We start from the raw sequence: 24,941 nt of genomic DNA on the forward strand, positions 1-24,941 counted from the left end.
GACTAAACTTAATTTTTCATATAACCTTTTAATTTACATTATATTGAAAAATATTGTAAACCTTTTAACAGGAATGTGGTAAGATATTTTTATACAAACAATTTCTCGGAGAATTATTAATCTTGCAAAATTTTACAATCATCTTTAGTTTTTTTTACAATCATCTTAAGTTCTTGGTCTTAGTGGTAAGTTCTTTTGTAAAACGGGCCCCTGGCAGAGCTCCTGATTCGAGCAAAGTTGGGGAGTAAGTTAGTGTATACGTACATTGTATATTACATTTGGCTGAGTAATCATTTTAGAGCCTTTAAAAGGCTAAAGCACAATCTAAATGTCTTGCATGTATAGTCATATCAAATATGAATTTCAAGAAATGTGCTAAATCTATTCCAAGCTAATTGTAACGTGAAGCGGTCACCCATCCAATGGTTAATCAGGCTCGCCTTTGATTAACTTGCCTGAAATAGAGGGAGACTCTACCGCATCACCAGACAAGAGGCCCAAGGGCCTTGAATTGCTCTTATGAAAAATTGTACAATCTATCACTTCTATTTGAAGCCTCTAACCCTAAGTATCCTAAGACCCAAGTTGCATCAACTGACAAAGTTTGATGATTCTTAGCCAATTAGGACTGAAGATATTTTTAATGATAAAGCTATAAAAACCCATAAGTACGTCACAGTGACCTACTTTAAGATTGAAGTTTTCTGAGGACTCAAGATGCATTAATAGACAAAGATTGAGGATTCTAAGCCAATAAGTATTTGAGATATTCAAAAATAGGTCACTGTGACCTACTTTTTTGTCTACATTCTTTGAAAACCCAAGATACATCAACTGACAAAGTTTGATGATTCTAAGCCAATAAGTACCTGAGATATTCAAAAGTAGGTCACCATGACCTACTTTTTGGTCGACATTCTCTGAAAACCAAAAATGCCCCAACTGACAAAGTTTAACAATTCTAGGTCAACCAGTACTTGAGATATGAAAATATAGCCATAAAATGTCAAAAGTAGGTCAAGGTGATGTAATTTTTGGTTTGCGATCCCCATGAAAACTCAAGATGCATCAACTGAAAAAGTTTGATGATTCTAAGCCGATGTGTACCTGATATACTTAAATGTACCCATAAAATGTCAAAAGTAGGTCATCATGACCTACTTTTTTGTCTACATCCTTGGAAAACCCAAAATGCATCTACTGACAAAGTTTGATTATTCTAAGCCAATAAGTACTCAAGATACTTAAATATAGCCATATAATGTCAAAAGTAGGTCACTGCGACCTAATTTTTTGTAGACCATTTTCAAAAACCCAAGATACATCAATAGACAAAGTTTAATGATTATATGCCAATAAGTACCTGAGATATTCAAAAGTAGGTCACCATGAACTACTTTTTGGTCGACATTCTCAAAAAACCCAAGATGCATCAACAAACAAAGCTTTATGATTCTAAACCAGTTAGTACCATAGATACTTAAATAAAGCCATTAAATATCAAAAATTAGGTCACTGTGACCTACTTTCTGAACATCATTCTCCGAAAACCCAAGATGCATCAACTGATGAAGTTTGATGATTCTAAGCCAATAAGTACTGTAGATACTTAAATAAAGCCATAAAATGTCAAAAGTAGGTCAAAGTGACCTACTATTTGGTCGTCACTCTCTGAAAACCTAAGACGCATCAACTCACAAATTTTGATGATTCTAACCCAATAAATACATAAGATACTTAAATAAAGCCTTAAAATGTCAAAAGTAGGTCACAGTGACCTACTTTTTCGACATCATTCTCCGAAAACCCAAGATGCATCAACTTACAAAGTTTGATGATTCTAAGCCAATAAGTACCGTAGAGACTTAAATAAAGCCATAAAATGTTAAATAAAGACAAAATGTCAAAAGTAGGTCACAGTGACCTACTTTTAAGTTGACGTTGTTCAAGGACCCAAGATGCATCAACTGACAAAGTTTGATGATCATAGGCCTTAAAGTGTCCAAAATATGCCTTCAAATCAACTTGAAAACAAATACCCACAAAATTTAAAAAGTAGGTCACCGTGACCTACTTTTGAGTTAACATGATGTGAAGTCCTAAGATGCATCAACTTACAAGATTTGATGATCCTAGTCCTAATAGTAAGCAAAATATAAACGTTTTTATTATTTGTAAATTTAGGTCAACTTTGAAGTGACCTTGAGACCACACCCTTTGCCCCAGGGTGATGCCTTAAACAATTTTTAATCTTCGACATATCCTGATCCTTGTATGTAAGTTTGGTGAAAATCTGCCCGGTGGTTCTGGAGAAGAAGATTTTTTAGCAACCAATACTTTTGGTTTTGTTTTCCTGATTATCTCCCCTTGTTTAAGGGTCCCAACCCTTTTTTTAGTACAAAGGGTAGCCCTTGGGCCAAGGATACCCTGTGACAAATTTGACACTGATTGGCCAAGGGGTTCTTGAGTTATGGCCCATATTCTATAAAGTTAACGCACACCGCACAAATGGCCATAGCATTAGCTCTTTGAGCCTTTGGCTCAGAAGAACTAAAAAGCTAGCTCACTAGCGAGGCAGTATAAGTTCCCTATATACTGTCCGCTACACTTCCCCCCGCTCAGGGAAGCTTCGACCCAAAGCTTAGCATGAGTTCTCTCTGAGTGTCTGGACCTCTTCAGTTACGGCAACCAATGCCGTTCCCGGACACGAAGTCCGTACCAGGACACAAAGTCCTAGTCTAAGAGCTCCCTGAAGCAGACCGGAACCTGACTTCAGATACTGCAACCCCTGCCGTTCACAGACACGAAGTCTGTAAATGGACACTAAGTCCTAGCTCTGAGACTTTCTGAAGCAAAACACTTGACACCGGAGTCACTACGCTCCCACCAATTTTGTAACGTGAAGCGGTCACCCATCCAAGAGTTAATCAGGCTCACCGTTGCTTAACTTGCCTGAAATAGAGGGAGACTCTACCGCATCACCAGCAAAAACAGCTCACTAGCGAGGCAGTATAAGTTCCCTATATACTGTCCGCTACACTAATGTTAAAAAATCAATTTTGGCCAAATAACATACACACTTATTATTAAATAAAAAATATTTATTGTTTTATTCATACATGTAACAATTTCTGGTAGATATTAAAGAAATGCCTTCATCACACTTGAATTTATATTAAATCATTGTCTATATATATACAAGCTATATTAAAGGAAATTTTAGAATTGGAATGATAGATAAGGTAAATATGCACCCCTTCCTGATACAGTCCTTTGTAGTGTGTTCTAGTGCAGTAGTACAGTGTACTGCTGATGTCATGAATAACAAAATTGTGTTCAAAAGACAACTGGGTAAATAACATTCAAAATATCAAAACTATATTGAAAATCTTATTTTTTAAACATTATATATTGCACTTTTTGGACACATTTAACTATGGTCCTATGTTGATTTTGTCCAGACATTTTCTTGATATGGCTACCTTTTGGCAACAGAGGATAATTGGTCCCTGATTTTACTAAGCCCATCTAACATTGTATCTAATGTCTCTTTAGAAAGTTCAACATTGACATTATTGATTTCTGGCACTCTACCAACTTCAGTTTGGTTTTCCTGAACCTAAAAAAAAATAGAAAACAAGTGACTGAATCTGATGGAGAAAACTGTATATCTCTTTGCAATGCAAATTTAACAGTTGATACAACTGAATTTCAGTATCTTGTATACCATGGGTATGTCAAAGCCATACTGATATCCCTTCCACCTTTCCTTGATTTATTTTACCCTCAGTATCTCAAACCTTTGGCTTCTTTTGAATTTGGTTCATTGAGTTCAAAATAATATTTAAGAACTTATTTTGATTAGCATATATATGTAATTCAAATAAAAGCGAACAATTTACAACTTGGCTCTCACACATGTTCCCCTGACCTGCACATGACAAAATAAACTTGGCACATACATAATGACTTTCAATGAACTCAAGAAAATCCAGAGGCCTGTTTAACAGAGCAAACTTTTCCAAGCACTTGCCAAAATTCCTTATACCTCCAACGGAAATATTTGTGAGTGCTCACTCTGTTAAACAGGCCTCTGGTCTAAAGAAATAGTACGGTATTTGATTCATGGTCTAATTTTGAACTTTCAGTATAATTTGTAAAATTAAATGTGTTTATAAAGTTTCAATATTTTTTAAAAGGGGTATGTCAGGTAATTATATAACAGATTAATGATTTTAACCTGATTTTATAATTAGTGAAAATAACTGTTCTAAAGGACATTTTTCATAGTTACATTAGATTTTTAAATATTTGACAAGAATAAGTTAACCTTGTAAGTTTCCATATTTTTTAGAAGTGGTATGTCAGGTAATTATAAAACAGATTAATGATTTTAACCTGATTTTATAATTAGTGAAAATAACTGTTCTAAAGGACATTTTTCAAAGTTACATTAGATTTTTAAATATTTGACAAGAATAAGTTAACCTTGTTGTGGCTCCTCCCTCCTGCCCCAGAGGATAATACGTTAAATAATCTTCAACCTAAATTACCTGAGGATGCTTCTGTATTAATATCCCTAATCATTGCATTGCTTTCTAAAGAAGAAATTTGTTTTTAAAATTTTCCAATATATGTATCCCTATTTATAGCTTTGATTCCCCCACCCCACCCTGGGCAGTCATGATTTAAACTTGAATCTACACTTTCAGTTTGAATGACACTTTCACATTCCTGGCAATATTCATTTTTTCTGGCCTAGTGGCTCTTGAGATTTTTTTAGTAATTTTTAAAGATGCAACTGATTAACTAAATTTCCCTTCATTCTTAATTATCTCCCCATAAAACAGAATGCAGCCATTCCTATGAAATAACTCAGAATTCCTTCATCATGGGATGCTTTGTGGCATTCTGGTTTAAATTGGTCCAGTGGTTCTGGAGAAGACTAAAATATGAAAACAGACAGACAGATGGACGCTGTTCTCATAAAACCTGGTGAGAAGCGTGCTATAAAACATTGACAAGAAAACACACACAGAATGACAAATTAATACCTTCATTTGTATGATACAGGTGGGAACAGACATTCTGCTGACAGAGTCTGAGGCCATTTTTGTGTCCACTCTCCAATCAAAGTCCATCAGTCGAGGCAATGATACTGCGAAATAACATAATCAAAGTTTGTATGCAAAATAACTTATCGCCTTTTGCCCTCGGGCTGATATTAGAGTCTTGAGTTGATATTGGGTGTGCATGATACAGATTTTGCCATGTATTACTTAGTATTCTCTACATACAGTGTACTTAATGACACGTTAATTTTCCTGTCATTAATATCTTTGATAAGTAAATACATCTATGTTTAACATATCTAATGTAAATTTATGTTCCACTGTACCTTGGTTACTAATAGAATGGTTTTTCCAGTTGTTCATGTTTTCCAGAGCAATTTTTGTAATCAAATCTCGAAGATTCTTGTGGAAGTCCTCTGAAATTAAAATTTTGGAAAATTTACATTAGCTAACAGAAGGCACAAACAAAACTTTTAAGTGACTGTAAATTTTTGAGGCTACAGTTTCAAAAGAGGTGTAACAGAAACCTGCACACAAGCTTTTGCATGGTCAATCAGAAATATCTATGGCCTACTCTACTGTATTTTACAATATAATCATATAAAACATGTTATTCATCTACATATCAGAATAAACAAAAGCAGTGTTCCAGCTAGGCGGAAATGGAAGGGCGCTCCTCTGCCCCTAACAGATGCCCTTGTTAAAGAGAATTTTTAGGAGAATTTAACATTTTATTAACCTATACCAACTAGCAGAAAAATTGTTTACGTGCATGCAGCTTTGAAATACATGTTCACCTTTAAACATTATTAGCAATATAAAATATGTATCAAACATGAAATATTGTGACAGAGAAAGCATTCTACAAATTAACAAGATAGATAAGTAAAGAAATGGTTTATAGCTGTTAAATATTTACAAGTAAATGAAAGTTATGAATTGTGCATATTGTGTAATTGTTAAAAATCTATTAAGTTATTCTAAAGTAATTTTGTTAATGAGATGAGTTTATTAATTCAAGGGTCCCTCTTACATACTGCTATCTTTAGGTGATAATAAATGCCCCAGCCATGAACTTACTTGGGAATAAGCTTTGTATTTCTTGTGCTTCTGAGTATCCATGAAATATTATAGTTTTTAGGAGCGACGAGAGGGATTCCAACATCTGAAATATATAACTGAGAGTTACATTGTATGTACTTGTCAAAACTCTCAAGTTATGCACCAGAAATGGCTATTGTACAGGAAGTCTTAGTTGTATGTTCTATAGTTATTCTCCTTCAATTCTTTTAATTTTGCGTGTGTTTTTTTTTAAATACAGTGTATGTACATAATTATATTTTTTTCTCTAAAATATTTATTTTATCAGCTGGACCATTTATATACTGCACACAACTGAGTTCTATTGTAATACCCTTAAGCAATTGGATACAAGTATGTATGAATACAGGTACAGTTCGATGTGATTAAATTTCACACAAACAAGAATCAACATTAATTTAGTTACATGCAATAAAGAACAAAGTACGGTATCGGCCAAAAAATGCCGCTTGTCAGACCTGCTCGGTACAAAACATTTTAAAAAGCTTAGAATTTGTAGAATTAAATGATATATAATTTATATACCTGACTTAAAAGTATGCATTGGAAAAATAACGCTCAATACTGTACCTTTTATAGCAGAACGTCGAGATTTTACGAAGAATTTTGACGCGACGTCATACATTTAACGTGTACAATAAGCGAAATCTGAAAATTTCAACTTATTCGCTAGGACACAGTTTTTATTATATATCGAAGAAATTAAGTTGTTGATTCAAAAATACTCTCTCGTGGATATTTACTTTCATTTTATTGCAGGTCTCACTGTCAATAAAAATAATATCAGCTATTTCTGTAAAATTAATTGAGAAAAATCTAGTGAAAATTATGTACTGATGGAAAAATTCGAGTGTCCCGGGCTGTCCTTAGTACCAAAAAAGTTCACTTCTCAAAAATATGGAAAGTAAGGTGTACAAACAGTTGAAAAAAAACTCGATTGTCAATAAAATTAATATTCATATCTATTGGAACAATAGCGTGGAAGACTATGATTATTTAATGTACGTATATACAGGAGAATTCCTTCTTCTAATGGTCAATTTTGCTAATAAATAAAGATATTAAAACATATTTAAAGAAGAAAACGAGAAATTTCGATCTTGATTTAAAAAAAAGTATCAGCCTAGTAAACTGTTAATTATATAATGGGTACATGAAAACTGATTGTTTTCTGTGATATATTCATTTATACCTTCTTGGTGACAGAGGAACACTTGAAATTTAAATGCCCCCCCCCCTTCCCTCCATTATGAGTTGAATGAGTTCATATATAATTTATAAATGCATTACAATATATTTTGGTTTTAATAGGACTGTAAAATTATATTTAATAAGACTGAAAATGAATTATGTATCAGTAAATGTTGTGAAATTTTGTTTGGAAGGGGGATTGGAGGGGGGGGGAGGGAGGTATACATGTAAATCAAACTTTCGGTTCAGGCTGAATATCATAACAGCAGGTATTCTTTTAATTCGCTTAAAAAAAGTTATAAGACCTGTTCGGAAACTATTATTGATTTACTATTTAGCTGACTACTTGATAATGATTTATGCAATTTTTTTCTTAATTTATAGTCAAAGTGAAACTTAAGATATTGAAAATGTTCGCGTTTTCTGTATTTAGTACAGTGTTCGCATATTTTATTAGGTTTAAAATGTTTAAGTTGCTGGTGACACTTTTTTTGTTGTTTTTATTTTTCGCAAAAATTCCTTGCTTGGTAGAGAATGTAGCATTAAAAAAATAGATCACAGCTTCCTTGTATCTTCATTTTTCTGACAATTGAAAATGTTGTATGTATGATTCTCACAGTCAACGAAAAGAATCTGGAGGGCTAATGTACAATACAATACAGACGAGTATTTCCTGTATTTAAAGAATATACTAAACATGTTATATATGTATTGGTCCATGAGAGGTCATTTTAGAAGGGGGATGGGCACAACTGAAAAAAAAAATGCTTTAGAAAATTTAGTAGTCCCTATCCCCAAACATACCTTTTCTTAATTTTAAGGAATTAATGTAATACGTATACAGTGAGCAAAAAAAAAAAACACCAACTATCTGCATTCCCCTTCCTGGGAAGCACAGGCCTTTCATAAATGGCCCATGAACCCCCCCCCCCCCGGGCCATAATTAGGTATTTCCCTCTCTGAGAGTGTTGAAACTTTTAATTGTCGAAAAAAAAATTGAGTTGCGAGCTTTTCTTTCAGAAGTAGCAGATTGGATTTCCTTATTTTACATGTAATTCCTTTGTATGTCCCAATTCACGCTATACCGTTTTCTATCATAGAAAATGCATAATGTTATTAAGTGGTGGCATTTTATCATACATAAAAACATGTACCAATATTTGGTAAAGATAGTGGAAGTATAATAAGTAAATATGACTTTTTCTACGTACATGAACTTCGTGATCACAAATTAAGGAATGTGACTGTGTATGCTATTGGACATTACGGATATACTAGTACCTGGATTTAGAATTTGAAATACCCGTATCTGTGTACATCAATCCAAAACACTTATTTTATAGCTGACAACTTGCAAACACGATCTGCTTTCCTTCGTAACAAAGATTCGGGAGGGTTTTGTAAGACTTTTTTGGTTTCATCAGTATGACTCTCTACTAATCTGAATATCCAAGGATGAAGGGCAGGGAAGCTTTTAGCTTGATCAGAAAAGTCAAAAGCTGCTGGATGTCGCTGACCATTGTAAGATTTTCAGAATTCCACTAGAATGGGTACAAGTCTTTCTTTTTTTTTTTTTTTTTTTTTTTTACCGAATTAGCATCCCCCTTTCTGGATGTTGCTAAAATGCGGAACCAAACGGAAAATATGATTTCAGCTAGATTAAATCCATTAAATTACTCAAATTTTATCATAAACGGTATATCTTATGCATATTTAATCCCTCATTATTAAATACAAGTTGATTTAATTATGTCCTGTCTCTTATTCACGAAAATCGCCGACATAGCAGTGACGTACGCAAGTATTTTGCTTTTGAAAGGGGGCGGGGGTAGAATAAAATAAACTTACCCCCCTGAAAGATCTTGACAAGCGGTTTGATTTGGAAGGGGGATTAATCAAGTTCAAACTAATCTTCTCTCAGTACATTTTTTTTACACAACTTACAACTTTAGTCTGCCCGAAGTTCGTATACCGTGCACGGATGTCTCGGAGAAATTGGCACTCGGAAAAGTCAACATATTTTTAAGTGTTCTTTTACTTTTAGCAAAACTATACATTCCATATATAGAAATAGACAACATCTGAACCCTCTGAGAGTCTATTCTTTCATGTAAAGTGACAAGTTTACTTAAAACTATTATGAAACAATAAGCCTACATGATTACAAAAATTGACCGTATTTTAATTCATAAATGAGTAAATACTCGTTTCTTCGAAGATTTCGTTTGTTTAATTTTTCCCTTCCTCACTGATAGGTTTTGAAGTTTATAGGTGACATCAAACGTACAATTACTTCCAGTCAGCCTTAATCACATTAACAAAAAGTATGTGTAGGGCAAGGGGGGGGGTGTCAATGACAATTATTGAGTTAAAAGCTTATACAGTGTCTGAAAAAAAAGTGGGGGCAAAATTTTGATATCTAAATGATCCATGGTGAGAGAACTAAATTCTAAAAAAAAATATATGAAGATTATGATTAGAGGCAACCATAACAGGATAACTTTGCTACACACCTGGAATGGAACAATCCAAAATATACATAAGATTTAATAAATCAATTTTTGGTTTGGTTGTGGGCCCCTGCCCTGACCCCAAACTGCCCCCCTTTCTACAAGATTCCTGGATTCTTCACTACATACATGTACATGTATGCATGAGCTGAATGTCAAACATATGTTTTTACAGATACATGTACATGTATACACACACCAGTAGCCTTCTTCCTTCCGCTTTCTTCAAAACTATATTTCTTTTTATGAACGTGCTTTAAAAAAAAAAATAGATAAATTTTCATTATATGACTTTTATATCAAGAAAATTGCTTTTTGTGTGATTTATTTAGAATCTAGCATATTTGCTTGAAACTAATTTTCCGTTCCGTTTTCCGTTCCGAGTTTTAGCAAAACCAACCCCCCACCCCCATCCTTCCCGATCTACCACTGGCTTCAAAATATAAATTCGTGTAAACATGTTATCTAATGGATGATGCTGCATGAAATATTTGCCAAAAAAAAAATTACATGTAATAAAATAAACATTTGTATAATTTTTATGTGCTATTTTGGACTAATAATGCATACTATCTACATGTATATCGTGTTCGGAAACATTTTTACTTGTATTGTTGAACTGCTATCAACTACTGCAGATTTATTATTATCATGAATATTATAATATTTATTTTTCACAATAAACGGCTTTAAAACATATTAAATGTTGGACCATACTTTTAATGTTACCGTATTTGATGCATATACATTTTATTGTATTTTTATGGTTGTCATATTATTGTTCGGAGGACACACTATTTAGTAAAACTACATACACATGTACATTGAGAAAGACTCGTAGAAAATAGAATGATACTGAGGTATTTCGGATTTTTTAAATTAATCTTTTAATAAATTAAAAAAAAAATCATTGTGCTATTTTTGTGGAATGAATTGAGGTCTAGGATATTTTAGTACTGTTGTTCAATACTACATGCACAACCAACGGACACTATAGTCTATACACTTGTGCAGATGATGTACAAATAGCATAAGTACAAGCGGCATCTTTAGGTACCATTTATTCTTTGTTTTCAAAATATTTTATTCATATTCATAAGTATTAATAGTTTACGATATTCAGTGATGGTACTTAAAATCAGAAAATCTCATTCTGTATCAATTATGCGTCATTAATATCGATATCAGGAAAATTGTGTCGGTAAAATATCTTTTTTCCGTATGTTAACTTTTGCAAAATTCATATTGATCACAGGTGACAACCAACACTATTTTAATAGTGTAACTGCGATATGTAATGATGAAGTTATATGCGGAGTATAAAAGTGGTTGTTGCATGTGAAAGGGTCTAATTTCAGCAAAGATTACTCATTTTTCAATATAATTTAACGATTTTACACGACCATTCCATGTTTAGCGCGCATTAGTGACGTCATAATTAAAAATTACGTCATTTTTGTGCCTGTAGAATTTAGTTCGCATCCTCCTTACTTCAAAGCATAACATAAAAAAATTGTACAAAGAAGATTAAAATATCGTATTATTTTCGGCGAATTACTGCTAATACCGTACTTTGTTCTTTTATCAAGGGCGATAACCCAAATAACATCGCAAATATAACAGAGTTATGGTTCCTTCCTATTACACCACTCACCATACTTGATTCTGAATTTCTTTAAAAAACATTTCCATTAGTGTCCTTTAATGGATCCTTAATTTAAATTAATAAATTAAAAGTATCAGTATTCTAGAAAATAACATTTGTTGCATAATGAAAACAGGTTGAATGAGTATCACCTATCTTTTTCAATTAAAGAATGTGTCATAATGATTATTTCCACCTTATGCTAATTTTCTCCATCTAAAAAGTCACAGCAATTTTGATGTACACTGTTGTGTACCATTGATTGTCACATTACCTAACATATCTTTCTACTCTGCTAAGTGCATACAGGGAATATAGCGTCAAAAAGAGTTAAGCTTTACTTTTTTCCTTTCTTAACTATTTCATAAAGTTGCATAATACATGCACATGTTCATCGTACAATAAAACACTGTGTAATTCTGACTATGTTTCTCTTTCTCAGACTTCAGAATTTTGAAAAGATTATGTTATACAATTTTGTTCAACAATGAAAGGGAAAAAACACAATTAAACATATTAAATATAGTTACTTATAAATGACACTTAAGTTTGCAGGTTAGAGGTATCATATCTGTCAAATAATAAAACAACAAGTTGTTTTTTTCCCGAACCTGTTTTGTTTGATTTGGACGGGTTCCTAAAACATCACATACACGAGACACCAGTACATCTGTGTAGGGGGGACTAGCCAGGTAAATGTCGTTACAGATCTTGACCACTTGGTCCTTGGATGAAGCCTGGAAAACAACAGAAATTAAGCACCTTCTGACTACTGTAGATTGCATCAGAACCATAAAATTAATATACATGTACTTCTAATTCAACTGAGAAATGTAACATCTCAAATGGGTAAATTTCCTTACTCAAATATCTTATTCCCCATTTTCAAAAGGTGAGTTATTTCCCCTGAAGGGAACTCTTTTACTGTGTTTAATACGCATGCGCTATAAATAAAGTCACTTCCGCGGACGTTCTTGATGTAAACATGTTTATGGTGTAATGCCTCAGTCAAATGGAAAAATGTTATTATGTTTGTGAATAAAAAGAAATCTTAACCGATTCGTATTTTTTTAAATTGCCCACTCATAGTCTCTTTCTGGATTTGTATTAATCTGTGTAGTACTATAATAAGGTGCTGTGTGACCCCCCCCCCCCCCTTACAAAAAAAAAAAAACAAAAACGAAACAAATTACTGATAAAATGCCGATACATATTCGAATAGGCCTATTTAAAAAAAAAGCTAATAAGCTAATTTTCTGTAGTGGATGTTCTGCAGACGGATCATCATTATTAACAAAATGTGCGGAACAAATTTTAGTTATAAAGTTTTTACGAAATAATCTAGCCTGCTGCAGCCATATTTTCTTTGTATCTCTAGGAATTTTTTGGAGACTGATGACATGTCCATCTACAGTTTTACCTCTGAAATTGCCGCATATACAGCAGTAGTTCGTTTTCTGCGACCGATACCAAGAAACTGCGTTTTTGCTCGATTGTATGTCATAAAATAGAACTTTTACTTACAAGAACACATTTGGTGACAATTAAAGGCCTATTTCATTTGAATTAACAGTGTTTCTAGAATTTTTAATTTGTAAAATAATTGATTGACTATATAGTATTAAAACTTTGAATGGAATTCTAAATGAATAATTTAATCTCATATCCTCATGTAACGAAGAAAGAGTAATTAAAATAGCATTGACCTGAATCCGTGTTACATGTATATGTCGTATAAAGTCTGAGCTGCATTTAATCAAAGTTTTAGTGTAGGATCTAAGCATATGGACATGTATATTTCCGAGTAAAATACACATCTTGTTTAAGATCAGAGAATTGAGAGCAGAAACACGAAATTGATACAATAATTTCCTAGCGTATTTCTCGTTTATTAACGGAAAACATTCTTTTCTCAAGTGTTATTTACTTTTTTTAAAATCCTTTCAGTGTAAGTACATGTATTTATTTTTATAAGTTATTCTTTTTTGCAAAGTGTGTAAAAAACAATATCAGAGAGAAAGAGAAAGAGAGAGAGAGACTCATGTAACCCCGTGTAACTGACATACATGTACATCTGTGAAAAAATATATGTACCGTAATTTTATTGAATTCACAAATAATAATTCTAATAATTTTCAATTTTCACAACTATGGTTCATATTCAACTGTTCAACCCATTTACATAATTATTCGTTCTCTGTACCTGTACGCACGGGGGGGTGGGGGGGTGTCAAGGGGCTTAGCCCCACCCCCACTTTTTTCCCCAATATTACTTTTTCTATTGAAAATGTTCATTGATAGACAGGTTGCCAACCCCCCCCCCCCCCCCCCCCAACACACACAGTTAATACTACGGCAAAGTTTTATAAGGCAAATGTAGTATTGTATGCCAAGGAACTGGTACTGAAATAAGTAGCTTTTTCAACTTTGGGCAAGGTTTTTCTTTGCTTGCCAACTTTTCAAGGTAAGAAAAAATGTTTCTTTGCCTACCCCCCCCCCTTTTAAAGACGATGCTACGTGCCTGGCTAATTCGTATAGCTTTCTAGAAAGGGGGGGGCTAACAGACCTTTTATAAAATAATTTATTATCTAAAAAAAAAATACAAACCGTTTCCTTCTTTTAAAATTTTTAAATACAGCGCGTAAGTTTATCACTATTTTGTTAGATTATCGTATTGCGTAGTCCGCGGAAGTTAGGCTAGTGTAGAAGAGTTCCGATTTTGAGGGGAGATAACTCACTTTTGAGAATGGGGAATAGAACATTGATATTTTTAGTACATGTATCAATTTCAGTAAATATTGCATATAAATGTGGCAGCATTAGATTATAGGTGTTTAATAAATTGATTTTCCTTTTAGTATTTTGTTCACAATCACATGCTATCAAATTTTAATTTTAGGGCTGAAAATATTCCACTTTAAGCACTGGAATCAGCTTAACTGACCTTATTCATTATCCTTTCTCTTAAAATTCATAAGTAAAATAAATGCCAACACTTCACGGTCAAGGGGCTTAGCCCCACCCCCACTTTTTTCCCCCAATATTACTTTTTCTATTGAAAATGTTCATTGATAGACAGGTTGCCAACCCCCCCCCCCCACACACACACACAGTTAATACTACGGCAAAGTTTTATAAGGCAAATGTAGTATTGTATGCCAAGGAACTGGTACTGAAATAAGTAGCTTTTTCAACTTTGGGCAAGGTTTTTCTTTGCTTGCCAACTTTTCAAGGTAAGAAAAAATGTTTCTTTGCCTACCCCCCCCCCTTTTAAAGACGATGATACGTGCCTGGCTAATTCGTATAGCTTTCTAGAAAGGGGGGCTAACAGACCCTTTATAAAATAATTTATTATCTAAAAAAAAAATACAAACCGTTTCCTTCTTTTAAAATTTTTAAATACAGCGCGTAAGTTTATCACTATTTTGTTAGATTATCGTATTGCGTAGTCCGCGGAAGTTAGGCTAGTGTAGAAGAGTTCCGATTTTGAGAGGAGATAACTCACTTTTGAAAATGGGGAATAGAACATTGATATTTTTAGTACATGTATCAATTTCAGTAAATATTGTATATAAATGTGGCAGCATTAGATTATAGGTGTTTAATAAATTGATTTTCCTTTTAGTATTTTGTTCACAATCACATGCTATCAAATTTTAATTTTAGGGCTGAAAATATTCCACTTTAAGCACTGGAATCAGCTTAACTGACCTTATTCATTATCCTTTCTCTTAAAATTCATAAGTAAAATAAATGCCAACACTTCACGGTGAAAAAGCATTAATTATTGGTGAAATAAAACCTGCTAAAAACACAAGACGTCAATTATCAGTCTGCTAACCATTTCCATAGCAACTTGTTGTTTGAGATCTGAAATCTAGCTTCAAATATAGTCAGTAAAATATTCAATGACCAGAAAAAAAATACATGTGGAATTCAATTGTCTATATGTCCATGTAAATATAACACTTCAGCAAAATTTATCTGGTGGGGCAAACAATAAAAAAATGATTTAAAATGATTTGTTTGATGTACTTCAATCAACCCATCAAAATCGCCCTTACCTGTCTGTTTTCAGTACTTATTTTTTTTCCAGGGGGTAGGGAGTGGGAGTGAACTATTTTACAAATTCACTCTCATTCTGAAGATGTTTGCCCTAATTAAATATTTTCTTGTTTTATTTACAGCTGGATATGCTCTAGCACATACAAAACTGTTTTAACATTTAAATGTCCCTACAATACTTTCTTCATCAATGTTTTGATCAGAGTTGCTGATCTCGCATTTACTGGGATGATCATTGTCATCAGATACATCAAACACCAAAAGGAAATTCAAAATGTTAAAACTCACACTTAAAAAGAAATTTAGAATCAATGTAATTTGAGGTTAGAAAATTTGCCTTGATGATTTCAAAAAATATTCTAAGTGATGTATGCTTAGCAGCTAAAAACAAAAGAAAATGAGATGATTTTCAAAATTGATTGGAAAATAATGGAAATTGGACCAAAATTAACCAATCACCTCCCAATAAATTTTTGTTAAAAGATGATTTGTAATTATACTGGTACATGTAGATATATAGTGTAAGACTCATAATGGGGATTGTAGATATGAGACAACTCTTCAGACTTTCACAAATTTTCTCATTTTAGCTCTGTAAGGCTTTAAAAAAAATAAGTTTGTTTCCTGTAACATTCCCAAAAACTCAAGGGTCGGTAGGTCGGAAATTCTTTTTTTTTTTTTTTTTTTTTTTTTTTTGCTTATGAATGGTCAAACATCCCCGGACCGAAAAAACCAGGTGTTATATTTACAGTGGACACCCAATATGGCATCCGAAATGGCTGCCAAATGGCAGAAAACGAACTTCAGAAAGTTGTAGGGGAAAACTGTTGTTACAATAACGATTACTCTTTATATTTAAGGTAAATGTACACTAAGTTGACATATTTTATGTCTCAAATTAAGCTACAAGCTATTTTTTTAAATTTAATAAATGGAATCAGCTGATTGATCAAACAAAGTTTTGGCATTTGTCAGGAAAAAAAATCCACCCGGGGATAATTTGAATGGGTCGGTCGGGTTACAGGAAACAAACATATTTTTTTTTTAGGCCTAAGCATGGTAAATGCATATGCTTGATATTCACATCCTAATTTTTCATGTTGTACGTTGCACAATTATAGTAATTGACAAATAACTCAAACTTTAAAACTCTATTGAAATTACAAGAAGTGTGAAAATTAAGAAAAATTCAGAACTGACATGCATCTGTAACAAACACAAAACGTGAATAAAACGGTTAAACCTACAAGATGCTTTTGTAAAATCTTCATTCAATTCAGTCTAAGAGTACTTTCTGTATTACAAATGCAGTAAGCAGGTGGTAAGAAGGATTTCTTATAAACATAATTCTTTAAGAAACTAACTCTTCTCACCCCCCTCCCTTCACTTATTATCTGGTATCCACCCCATCCCCACCATCACAAAACAAAGATTTTTTGATCTGATCTGAAAAAAAAAATATCCTTTAAATATACCTCCAATATCTATAACAAGTCATGAATTCAGCACCTTGGTTTATGTTTTCAATGTTATCTAGGAACATGTAAATTCTAGCTGTAAATAGGTTGGTTAAAAAACGCTGCTTATTCAACTTTAAGTTTCTATGTACAAGGTAAAATTTAAAATAACAAATTAAAGCCTTAGTAAACAATTTCATCAATTAATTGCAATTCAACAAAATTACATTGAAAGTTCATTAGTTGCCATCTTCTTTTTCTAAATGCAATAAATCTCATGTAGATCTATTGTATGTCATCTATAAGATATAGCATTTTTATCTATTCCATAACACAGTTAACTAGTCAATGACAAAGCAAAGACTTCTAAAATTCTCATGCAAGCTGTGCAGTCCTGAAGTAAAAAAAATCTGCAACCACCCCACCTATCCCCTAAAAGTTGTATAGTCAGAATAAGTGATTTTTCTGGGCATTGCTAACTGTTCATTTTTATGGGAAATGATTGCAAATGACTTAGGGGTGTACACCTGAGCCTAAGGGTGTTGATAACATGCAACTTGAGCGACATGTTCTATAAGATCAAGAAAAATTATGCCTTGCAGTCTCCTACATTCAAATAAAATTCTAAATAAATTGTTACGAAATTAAGTAATTCTAAAGAGCAAGATAAACCTTCATTAGAAGTTCAAGAGCAGCAAAATCACAGTGGGCTGCCATTTTGACAATCACGTGCTTCTAAAAATTCCTCATTTAAAAATAGCGAAACCCATTCGTCCAATCAGTCATGCAGGTAAATACACGTGATCAAAAGCGATTTTTTCATTTCAGCCAATTAGATCAAAGTAAGTATCACGTGGTTTAAAACAACGCCAGCAATCCGGCGGGAAGTTTGGTCGTCTGCGTACCCATATTACCTCAGCATTTTGTAAATAAAGACACGAGTTAAAAAACATACCATAATGCCAGGAGAAAAGTAAGTATTTGATCCAATTTAACATTATTTACCATGATTTTTTCACTTATTGCTACGAAAGAGGCGATGTTCCATTCAATTTTTGTAGGTTTATTGGAAAACATGCCGGTTTTGCATGGTTTTCCTTTGTCTTCCTTGTCGGCTTCTTTGTTCTCGCTCTCAGATTTAGATGAAAGTGAGATCGGATTAAAAGTAAATTATTGTAATATGTTAAAGTAATGGTAAATCATTGTCAATGACGATGTGTAATAAACTAAAAGTAAAATGCATGATGATAAATATGTTAATGAGGCCAGATGAGTAATTTATGAAGAAAATGTAGGCGATGCCCGCCATTATCGGTTTCGCTTTACGATTCGCTCAAGACACGGATGCAATTTAAAACCCACATGCGTTAGATCCAGATAAGCGCATTGTGAAACAAAGTGAACATACCTTTATTGACTGTTAGGGAAGTTCAAGGCGATGGAAATGAAATTTAAAAATTAGGTTAAGGAAGTTGGTATACAGTAGAAGACCCCATGTGCAATAAAACTTATTTTTTTTAAGTGTACAGAGGAAATGTTGTGTTGTAAATCTACTGTAGTGATGCATTCAAATATTATGCATGAAGTTTTTTTTTGCAAAAAAAAATTCTTTTTGAACATCTGAATGGTTTGTGTTGTATTTTTAGGGAAACTACAACTGAGGAAGTTCAGGCTTCTGAAACCACAGAGACTAAAACAAAGGAAGTCAAAGAAGTAGAAAAAACGGACGAGAAAGAAGAGGTAAGGTTCAACTAAGTTATCGACATCAACAGGGATCACTCTGGATTTTAATGTTGATGGGCCAATGGCCCATCAACAGTAAGATCCATGGGCCATACGCCGGGGGTAGGGGGGCCGCGTTAGGCCCCCATTGGGGTCCAGGGGCAACGCCCCGGTAGGGGGTCCAGGGGGGCGAAGCCCCCCGGGAAAAATTGATTTTCCATGCTATTTTGTGATGAATTTCAAGTAAATATGATGGGTCTTTGAGGGTTTTTAAATGCCATTTCTGACACAACCAATTTAATATTTTTTAAAATAAAATGAATTATTTTATAAATATAAAAGATTTTTTTTTCAATTTCATCTCAGTACTGAAAAATGTCATATTGGAGAGTTAATTCCTCGCCCCTTGGATTTTATCGATTTAGTTCTCGAAGGTTTTTGAAGAGCTAAACTATAAAGGATGCAAACTTACATGTACATTTCTCTACTGAATAGACCTGGGGCAGTTGCAGATTAAATTTGGTTCAAATGGTAGGGACTGGTTTTGTATGAAAAGAACTCGGAGCAAAATACGCAAAAAACTTAAATGAGAAATTTTTATTTGTTTGCAAAACATTTTAGTCCCATCTGATCAAATTCCAACCACGGATGCAAAGTTAGCCACTTGGACTGGAAATGACGACCATCGTTGCCGTTGACATCAGGAGTCAACGTCTTTGACTGTTCTTCTTAATCAGAGACCTCTGCCGAGTCTGGGAATTAAAAAGTTTCCGTCGTTTTATTTGTAAAACAAACGAAAGCTTTCGTTGTTTTGGGTCAGTTGGCCCAATACCGATCTTCGCTTTGGAGGCATTTCGGGCAAGTGTCTGGGATACACAATGAGTAACTTGTACTTGTTTTGTTTCGAAATAAATAATCAAAGTTTTAAGAAATATTATTAGGACATATTACTTAATGGAGTATTACTTTCATATGTTTATTATTGAAATCATTACATATTATTTTAATAAATATAATTGACTCAGTATTCGGTAAAAAATTTTTAGTAGCGTAATCTAAACGAAGGCAATATTCCATGTACAACTCCGATTTTAGTCTTGATCAACCAGACGCTCTGCTTGTGTAAAGAACATACGCGACTATAAAGAGTCTGATTGAACGAAGTAACAGTATGCTCAGACTAAAATGCACCAAGATATGAGTTTTGACCCCCAGTTTTGCATCTCATAGCGCCATATCTGTAAGACATGCGCCAGACTGACCCCTTTCTATTTTTTTAGTGCGCCATTTACAAATATTGAGCGCCAATGGCGCAAAGGCGCAGCCCAAAGTGATCCCTGCATCAAGCATTAGTGTTTAAAATCGTGAAACAAACGATTTTTGTATTGTTTGTGAAAAGAAAAATCCTCAAAAGGGGGAGAGATTGAAATTTATACAATGTGAATTGTACTGAAGGATAAATTGATGTTTCAGACAAAAGAAGAAAAGACAGAGGAGAAAACTGAAGATACTGAAGATACAAAGACAGAATCAGAGGAGAAGACAGATGAAAATGGTGAAAAGAAAGAAGACTCAAATCAAAATGCAAATACAGGTAAGTTTCTTTGTTGCCAGCCTTTTTTGAAAGCGTGTCAGTGTACAACATAGGAAGTTGGGGAAGGAACTTTCTGGAGGTGATGAGGGACATTGAAAAGATATGCAAGATAGCAAATGCAATGCAAAGTAGCAATCAGGGGTCAGCAAATTGGGTAAATCAATTAATTTTGTGGAAAAGAGAAAGTGGGGGGGGGCAATTTGTAAAGTCTTGACAGAGTGAAGCACTGAAATAAGACATGGAATGGGGGGGTGAATATGAAACAAGAACAGTAATTGAAGTAAAGTTTAGTTTTATAACAGTATTCAATCAATATATCAAACTGATAAAGAAATGTTGCTTAGGCTTAAAAAAAAAAAAAAAAGTTTGTTTCCTGTAATATTCCCAAAAAATCAAGGGTCGGTAGGTCGGAAATTCTTTTTTTTTTTTTTTTGGCTTATGAATGGTCAAACATACCCGGACCGAAAATACCAGGTGTTATATTTACAGTGGACACCCAACATGGCATCCAAAATGGATGCCAAGCGGCAGAAAACGAACTTCAGAAAGTTGTAGGGGGAAACTGTTGTTACAATAATGATTACTCTTTATATTTAAGGTAAATGTACACTAAGTTGACATATTTTATGTCTCAAATTAAGCTACAAGCAATTTTTTTAATTTAATAAATGGAATCAGCTGATTGATCAAACGAAGTTTTGCCATTTGTCAGGAAAAAAAAAATCCACCGGGGATAATTTGAATGGGTCGGTCGGGTTACAGGAAACAAACATTTTTTTTTTAGGCCTTAGGGATCAAAATTCAAATTTGAAAATGCACATTTTATATACAGCTAGGCTTTATAGGCATCTGAGTTTGGGCAAATGTTTTGAAATAAAGTATAACTGGGATACAAATTCATGATATCACTTTCTAACGTACAAAACAATGTATGATGTACAATGATATTTAATAATTATAGATGAGACCTCGGAAAAGAGAACTTCAGAAGAGGATTCAGAGGAGGCCAGTCCGACCAAAAAAGTGAAAAAAGACGAGGCAGCAGAAGGTGAACAGCCGCAAGTGGAGGCAGCATCAGCCTAGATCTCTTCATTACATTTCATTTCATCTGAACTGTATCAAATCATGTTTTTATATGTTGTCTTGTATTTTTAAGATCATACCCATGTTATACTTATTTAAGGATCAAGTGGAAGGACAGTAATTGTTTCAACATTTTTACGTTGGTGTTAATGACAGTAAATATAGTCTAGTTATGGTATTCCTGTCTTGTTTTGATTGGTTAAATGGAAATTTAATGGTTGATGATGATTTTATAAGAAGTTGACATCAGGCCATCTTAAAAAGAAGTGTTTGATTGACCTCTCAACAGACTATAAATAACCCCACTTGCTTTTTTACATTCAAGGACACGATCTTTTTTCCTTTGTTAATTATATTGTCTTCTCAACAAATGTTGAATTTTCAGGGGGGAAAAGGTACATCCACCTACCTACATACCCAATTTAAAAAAAAAAAAGCTTGAATTGGGAAGGACAAACAATCATTTTAAAGATGGCCTTGATAAATTCTCTTAGTGACAGAGATTATTTTAAATGAAAGATAATTGGTAATCTTCAAAAGCTATACTTGCAGAACTTAACATTTTATGTATTTGAACTCCAGTGATCCCATAATGCAAAACTTGTACAAATTACGGCGCAAATTTTTCTGCGCACAGTAAGCAGTGGTTAAGGATTTCTCCACTTTCCAGCATTGTTGAATAAACTAACTTTCACTTCCTGATTTTAAACATTTTTAATCAACCTGTTTGCTTTATCCACCTCCTTTAATACCCTTTATAACTCTCTATAGGCATGTATTGAATTATCTGCCATTCGACAACAAATTCACAACAAGCGAGATTATTGGTCTGTAGTGGCAGCTATAAAGAGCTGTAAGGTAGATGAAATATACAGAATAGTTGAAAAATATGAATAATAAAAAAAAAAAAAAAAAAAAAAAATGGAAAATGAAAGGTAGTTTTCTAAACAATGCTGGAATGTGGAATAATGGACGAATTTCACATTCCTAAGAGTTGTCACCCGTTGTAGGCGTAACGCTCATTTTCCCCACTTTGTCCTTTGTAAGATAAAGCTCTGTTTACGTTATCGGTACTTGCGATCTGTACCTGTATTGTCAGAGTATGGGGCAACATGAAAAACACAATGAACATATTCATACAGATTCTTTTTCCAAGATACAGACCCATAAAGTTGGTAAGGTTATAGCAGATACTCTTGTACATGCCTCTGCAGGTTATAGAGGGATAACGATGCCTTACGCCGGTTGACCCCGCAAAGGGGGAATAACTTTTGTGAATGTGAAAGTCGTCTGTCCTTTCCGAACGTGCGCAGAAAACCTTGCGCTGTAAATTGCACAATTTGTGCATTACGGGATCTTTAGCGTTGTGGTCAAAGACGAATATATAAAACCATAACGCTACAGTTCTGCAGCTATTCTAAAGCTGAAGAAGGGGGCTGTCCAGCAGTAAAATATTGCTGATATTAAAAAAAAAAAAGGAAATGGATTTTGATAACTTTATTTTTTGCCCTTCAGAACTGTCAGAAGAATTGATGTAAATTTTTCACATATCCAGAACAACTGGGCTTAGCTGAGAGATTTGAAGAGATTAAAGAATTTGGTCTGGTGTCTCTACCAGTCTTGGACTGCGATTTAGGAAATCTTGCCCGGATTTAAACTTCTTCAAGTGTAGACTCTGAATTATTTTAGCCTTGACCCCTAGGGAATAGGGCAGGGCCACAATATACATGTATATAGGGAATCAAAGTTTTTCATTGAATTAATTAATATATAGGAAAAATATTCTCCCCAAGAACCACTGGGTCAGTAAAACTGAAACTTACGTGGAGGTATGCTGTAGTCGTGTCAAGATAATTAAATCATTAAAATAAGATGTTAGATCCGCTCGCATACTTGCAACACTTTAGTGTAGCGAGTATGCGAGCGGATCTAACATCCAATTTTAATTAGATTGGGGTAGTGTAAATTCTAAATTGCATGATAGCAGATGGTACCTGGCCCCAGGATCATGAAACATCTTAAGCTTAAGTCAAAATGTCACGTTGTACTAGTATTTTGATAAAGTCAAGTAGGCAAAAATTAAAATATTTTCTAATACTGCATTACAAAATTGTTATTATCTGCAAAATTAGAGATTCGTTCAATAATTAATTAACATTTTACAGGCGATTAAAATTTGACTTAAGTTTAAGTCTGTTTCATGATCCTTGGGCCTGGTATAGGGCGGGGCCACAATGGGTATTATTATACACCACGCAACAAGTTGCGGGAGGTATAATGCTTTTGACCCGTCCGTCAGTGTGTCAGTCCGTTTTTTTGTCAGTACAACTCCTGCCAAACCACTGCACAGAATTTTGTCAAACTTTCCAGATATTTAGGATACAGTGTGTAGATATGCATATTACCAGGAAATTCCGATTCCTTTATTTTTTCCAGGAATTTCGGCACTTTTCAACTTAGCTTTTTTGGCCATTTCTGAACAATTTGTCAGCACAACTCCCCATAAACCGCTGCACATATTTTTGTCAAATTTTGCAGATATTTAGGACACAATGTGAATATGTGCATATTACCAGGAGAAACCGATTCTTTTATTTTTTCCGGGAATTTCGACACTTCAACCTTTTTGGGAGCGTGGGGTATGTGAGCTTTCTCACCTTTTCTTTCATTATAATAGGTATAGGTATGCACCAGGGAAAAACTGGTGAAGAACAGCAGGGCTAAAGTTACTTAGGTGAACGTTGTGGTCCATAGGGCTCTTGTTATCCCATGTGAGTTTTTCGGAACGCATTTTGTTTGGTGTCTGTCTGTAAACTTTTCGAATTTTTAGTTCACCAGGGTAGTCGAAGGCTCGCGAGCTTTTGTGATCAAAATTTATCCGTTGTCGACATTGACATTGTAAACATTAAATTTACAATTTCTTCTTCCCAAGAACAATTTTGCCAATTTCAACCAGACTTCGGAAAAGGGGACTCAAGTCTATTCTTACAAATGAATGGTCATTCCCTCTTCCGAGGGTAGATAATGAAGGAAAATCCTCGGGAAGTCTCAGAATAAAATTAAAGAAAGTACGCTAGGCACCTAAAATCGTCCGTCTCAAAACACGATCTCCAAGATAGTGTGTTGTACGTCTTTTACACTTTCTTCTCCGTGATTAGTGAATATTTCTCAGAAATTAGTTTAACCAAACATGACACCTGGGAATAGGACTGTATATATGGTCTAAAACTAAGCTACTATATGCTGGTGCCCCCTCAATCCCTCAGTAAAACGCCTGCATGATGACCCTTTTCTTTGCTTGTCCAGGAATTTTTGGAAGTTGATAGTTCCCCAACCTCAAAATGTTTGGGTGCCCCCCTCTCCCCTCCCCAACCGAAATTGCTTCCAACGGGCCTGACGTGATTTAAGTTTTATATACGAAATCAGTTGATGAAGAACGGCAGGGCCATTTTGACGCAGGTGAGCACTATGTCACATGGGACTCCCTTTTTCAGTACCGAT

The 24,941-nt window shown here is 34.0% G+C and overlaps 2 protein-coding genes across 2 annotated transcripts; one reads left to right on the forward strand and one right to left on the reverse strand.

Moving 5' to 3' along the window:
* Positions 1–3,105: 3,105 nt before the first annotated feature.
* Positions 3,106–17,864, reverse strand: LOC134280182 (COMM domain-containing protein 9-like). Its single transcript, XM_062762605.1, has 6 exons — positions 17,714–17,864; positions 12,131–12,256; positions 6,153–6,237; positions 5,399–5,488; positions 5,055–5,158; positions 3,106–3,619 (listed from the first exon to the last, which is right to left on the reverse strand). The coding sequence occupies exons 1-6, from the start codon at positions 17,756–17,758 to the stop codon at positions 3,479–3,481; spliced, it is 591 nt and encodes a 196-aa protein (XP_062618589.1). The 5' UTR covers positions 17,759–17,864; the 3' UTR covers positions 3,106–3,478.
* Positions 17,865–17,866: 2 nt separating this feature from the next.
* LOC134280183 (serine/threonine-protein phosphatase 4 regulatory subunit 2-B-like) lies at positions 17,867–21,618 on the forward strand. Its single transcript, XM_062762606.1, has 4 exons — positions 17,867–18,014; positions 18,688–18,781; positions 20,237–20,357; positions 21,319–21,618. Exons 1-4 carry the CDS (start codon positions 18,001–18,003, stop codon positions 21,438–21,440), a joined length of 351 nt encoding a protein of 116 aa, XP_062618590.1. The 5' UTR covers positions 17,867–18,000; the 3' UTR covers positions 21,441–21,618.
* The last annotated feature ends 3,323 nt before the right edge of the window (positions 21,619–24,941 follow it).

This window comes from Saccostrea cucullata, unplaced genomic scaffold (genome assembly GCF_032062105.1).
Source record: "Saccostrea cucullata isolate Sc308-1 unplaced genomic scaffold, CSIRO_AGI_Scuc_v1 ctg5987, whole genome shotgun sequence".
Lineage (NCBI taxonomy): Eukaryota > Metazoa > Mollusca > Bivalvia > Ostreida > Ostreidae > Saccostrea > Saccostrea cuccullata.

Bases quoted from the DNA above. Each gene is read 5' to 3' on its own strand.
- LOC134280182 (XM_062762605.1), bottom strand. From the start codon at position 17,758: ATGGCAGCCCACTGTGATTTTGCTGCTCTTGAACTTCTAATGAAG. The intron at 5,159-5,398 runs GTACAGTGGAAC...GTTATTTCGCAG, and splicing joins CCATTCTATTAGTAACCAAG to TATCATTGCCTCGACTGATG. The intron at 3,620-5,054 runs GTATTAATTTGT...ATTTTTTTTTAG, and splicing joins CCTGTATCATACAAATGAAG to GTTCAGGAAAACCAAACTGA.
- LOC134280183 (XM_062762606.1), top strand. The intron at 18,782-20,236 runs GTAAGGTTCAAC...TTGATGTTTCAG, and splicing joins AAACGGACGAGAAAGAAGAG to ACAAAAGAAGAAAAGACAGA. The intron at 20,358-21,318 runs GTAAGTTTCTTT...TAATAATTATAG, and splicing joins AAATCAAAATGCAAATACAG to ATGAGACCTCGGAAAAGAGA.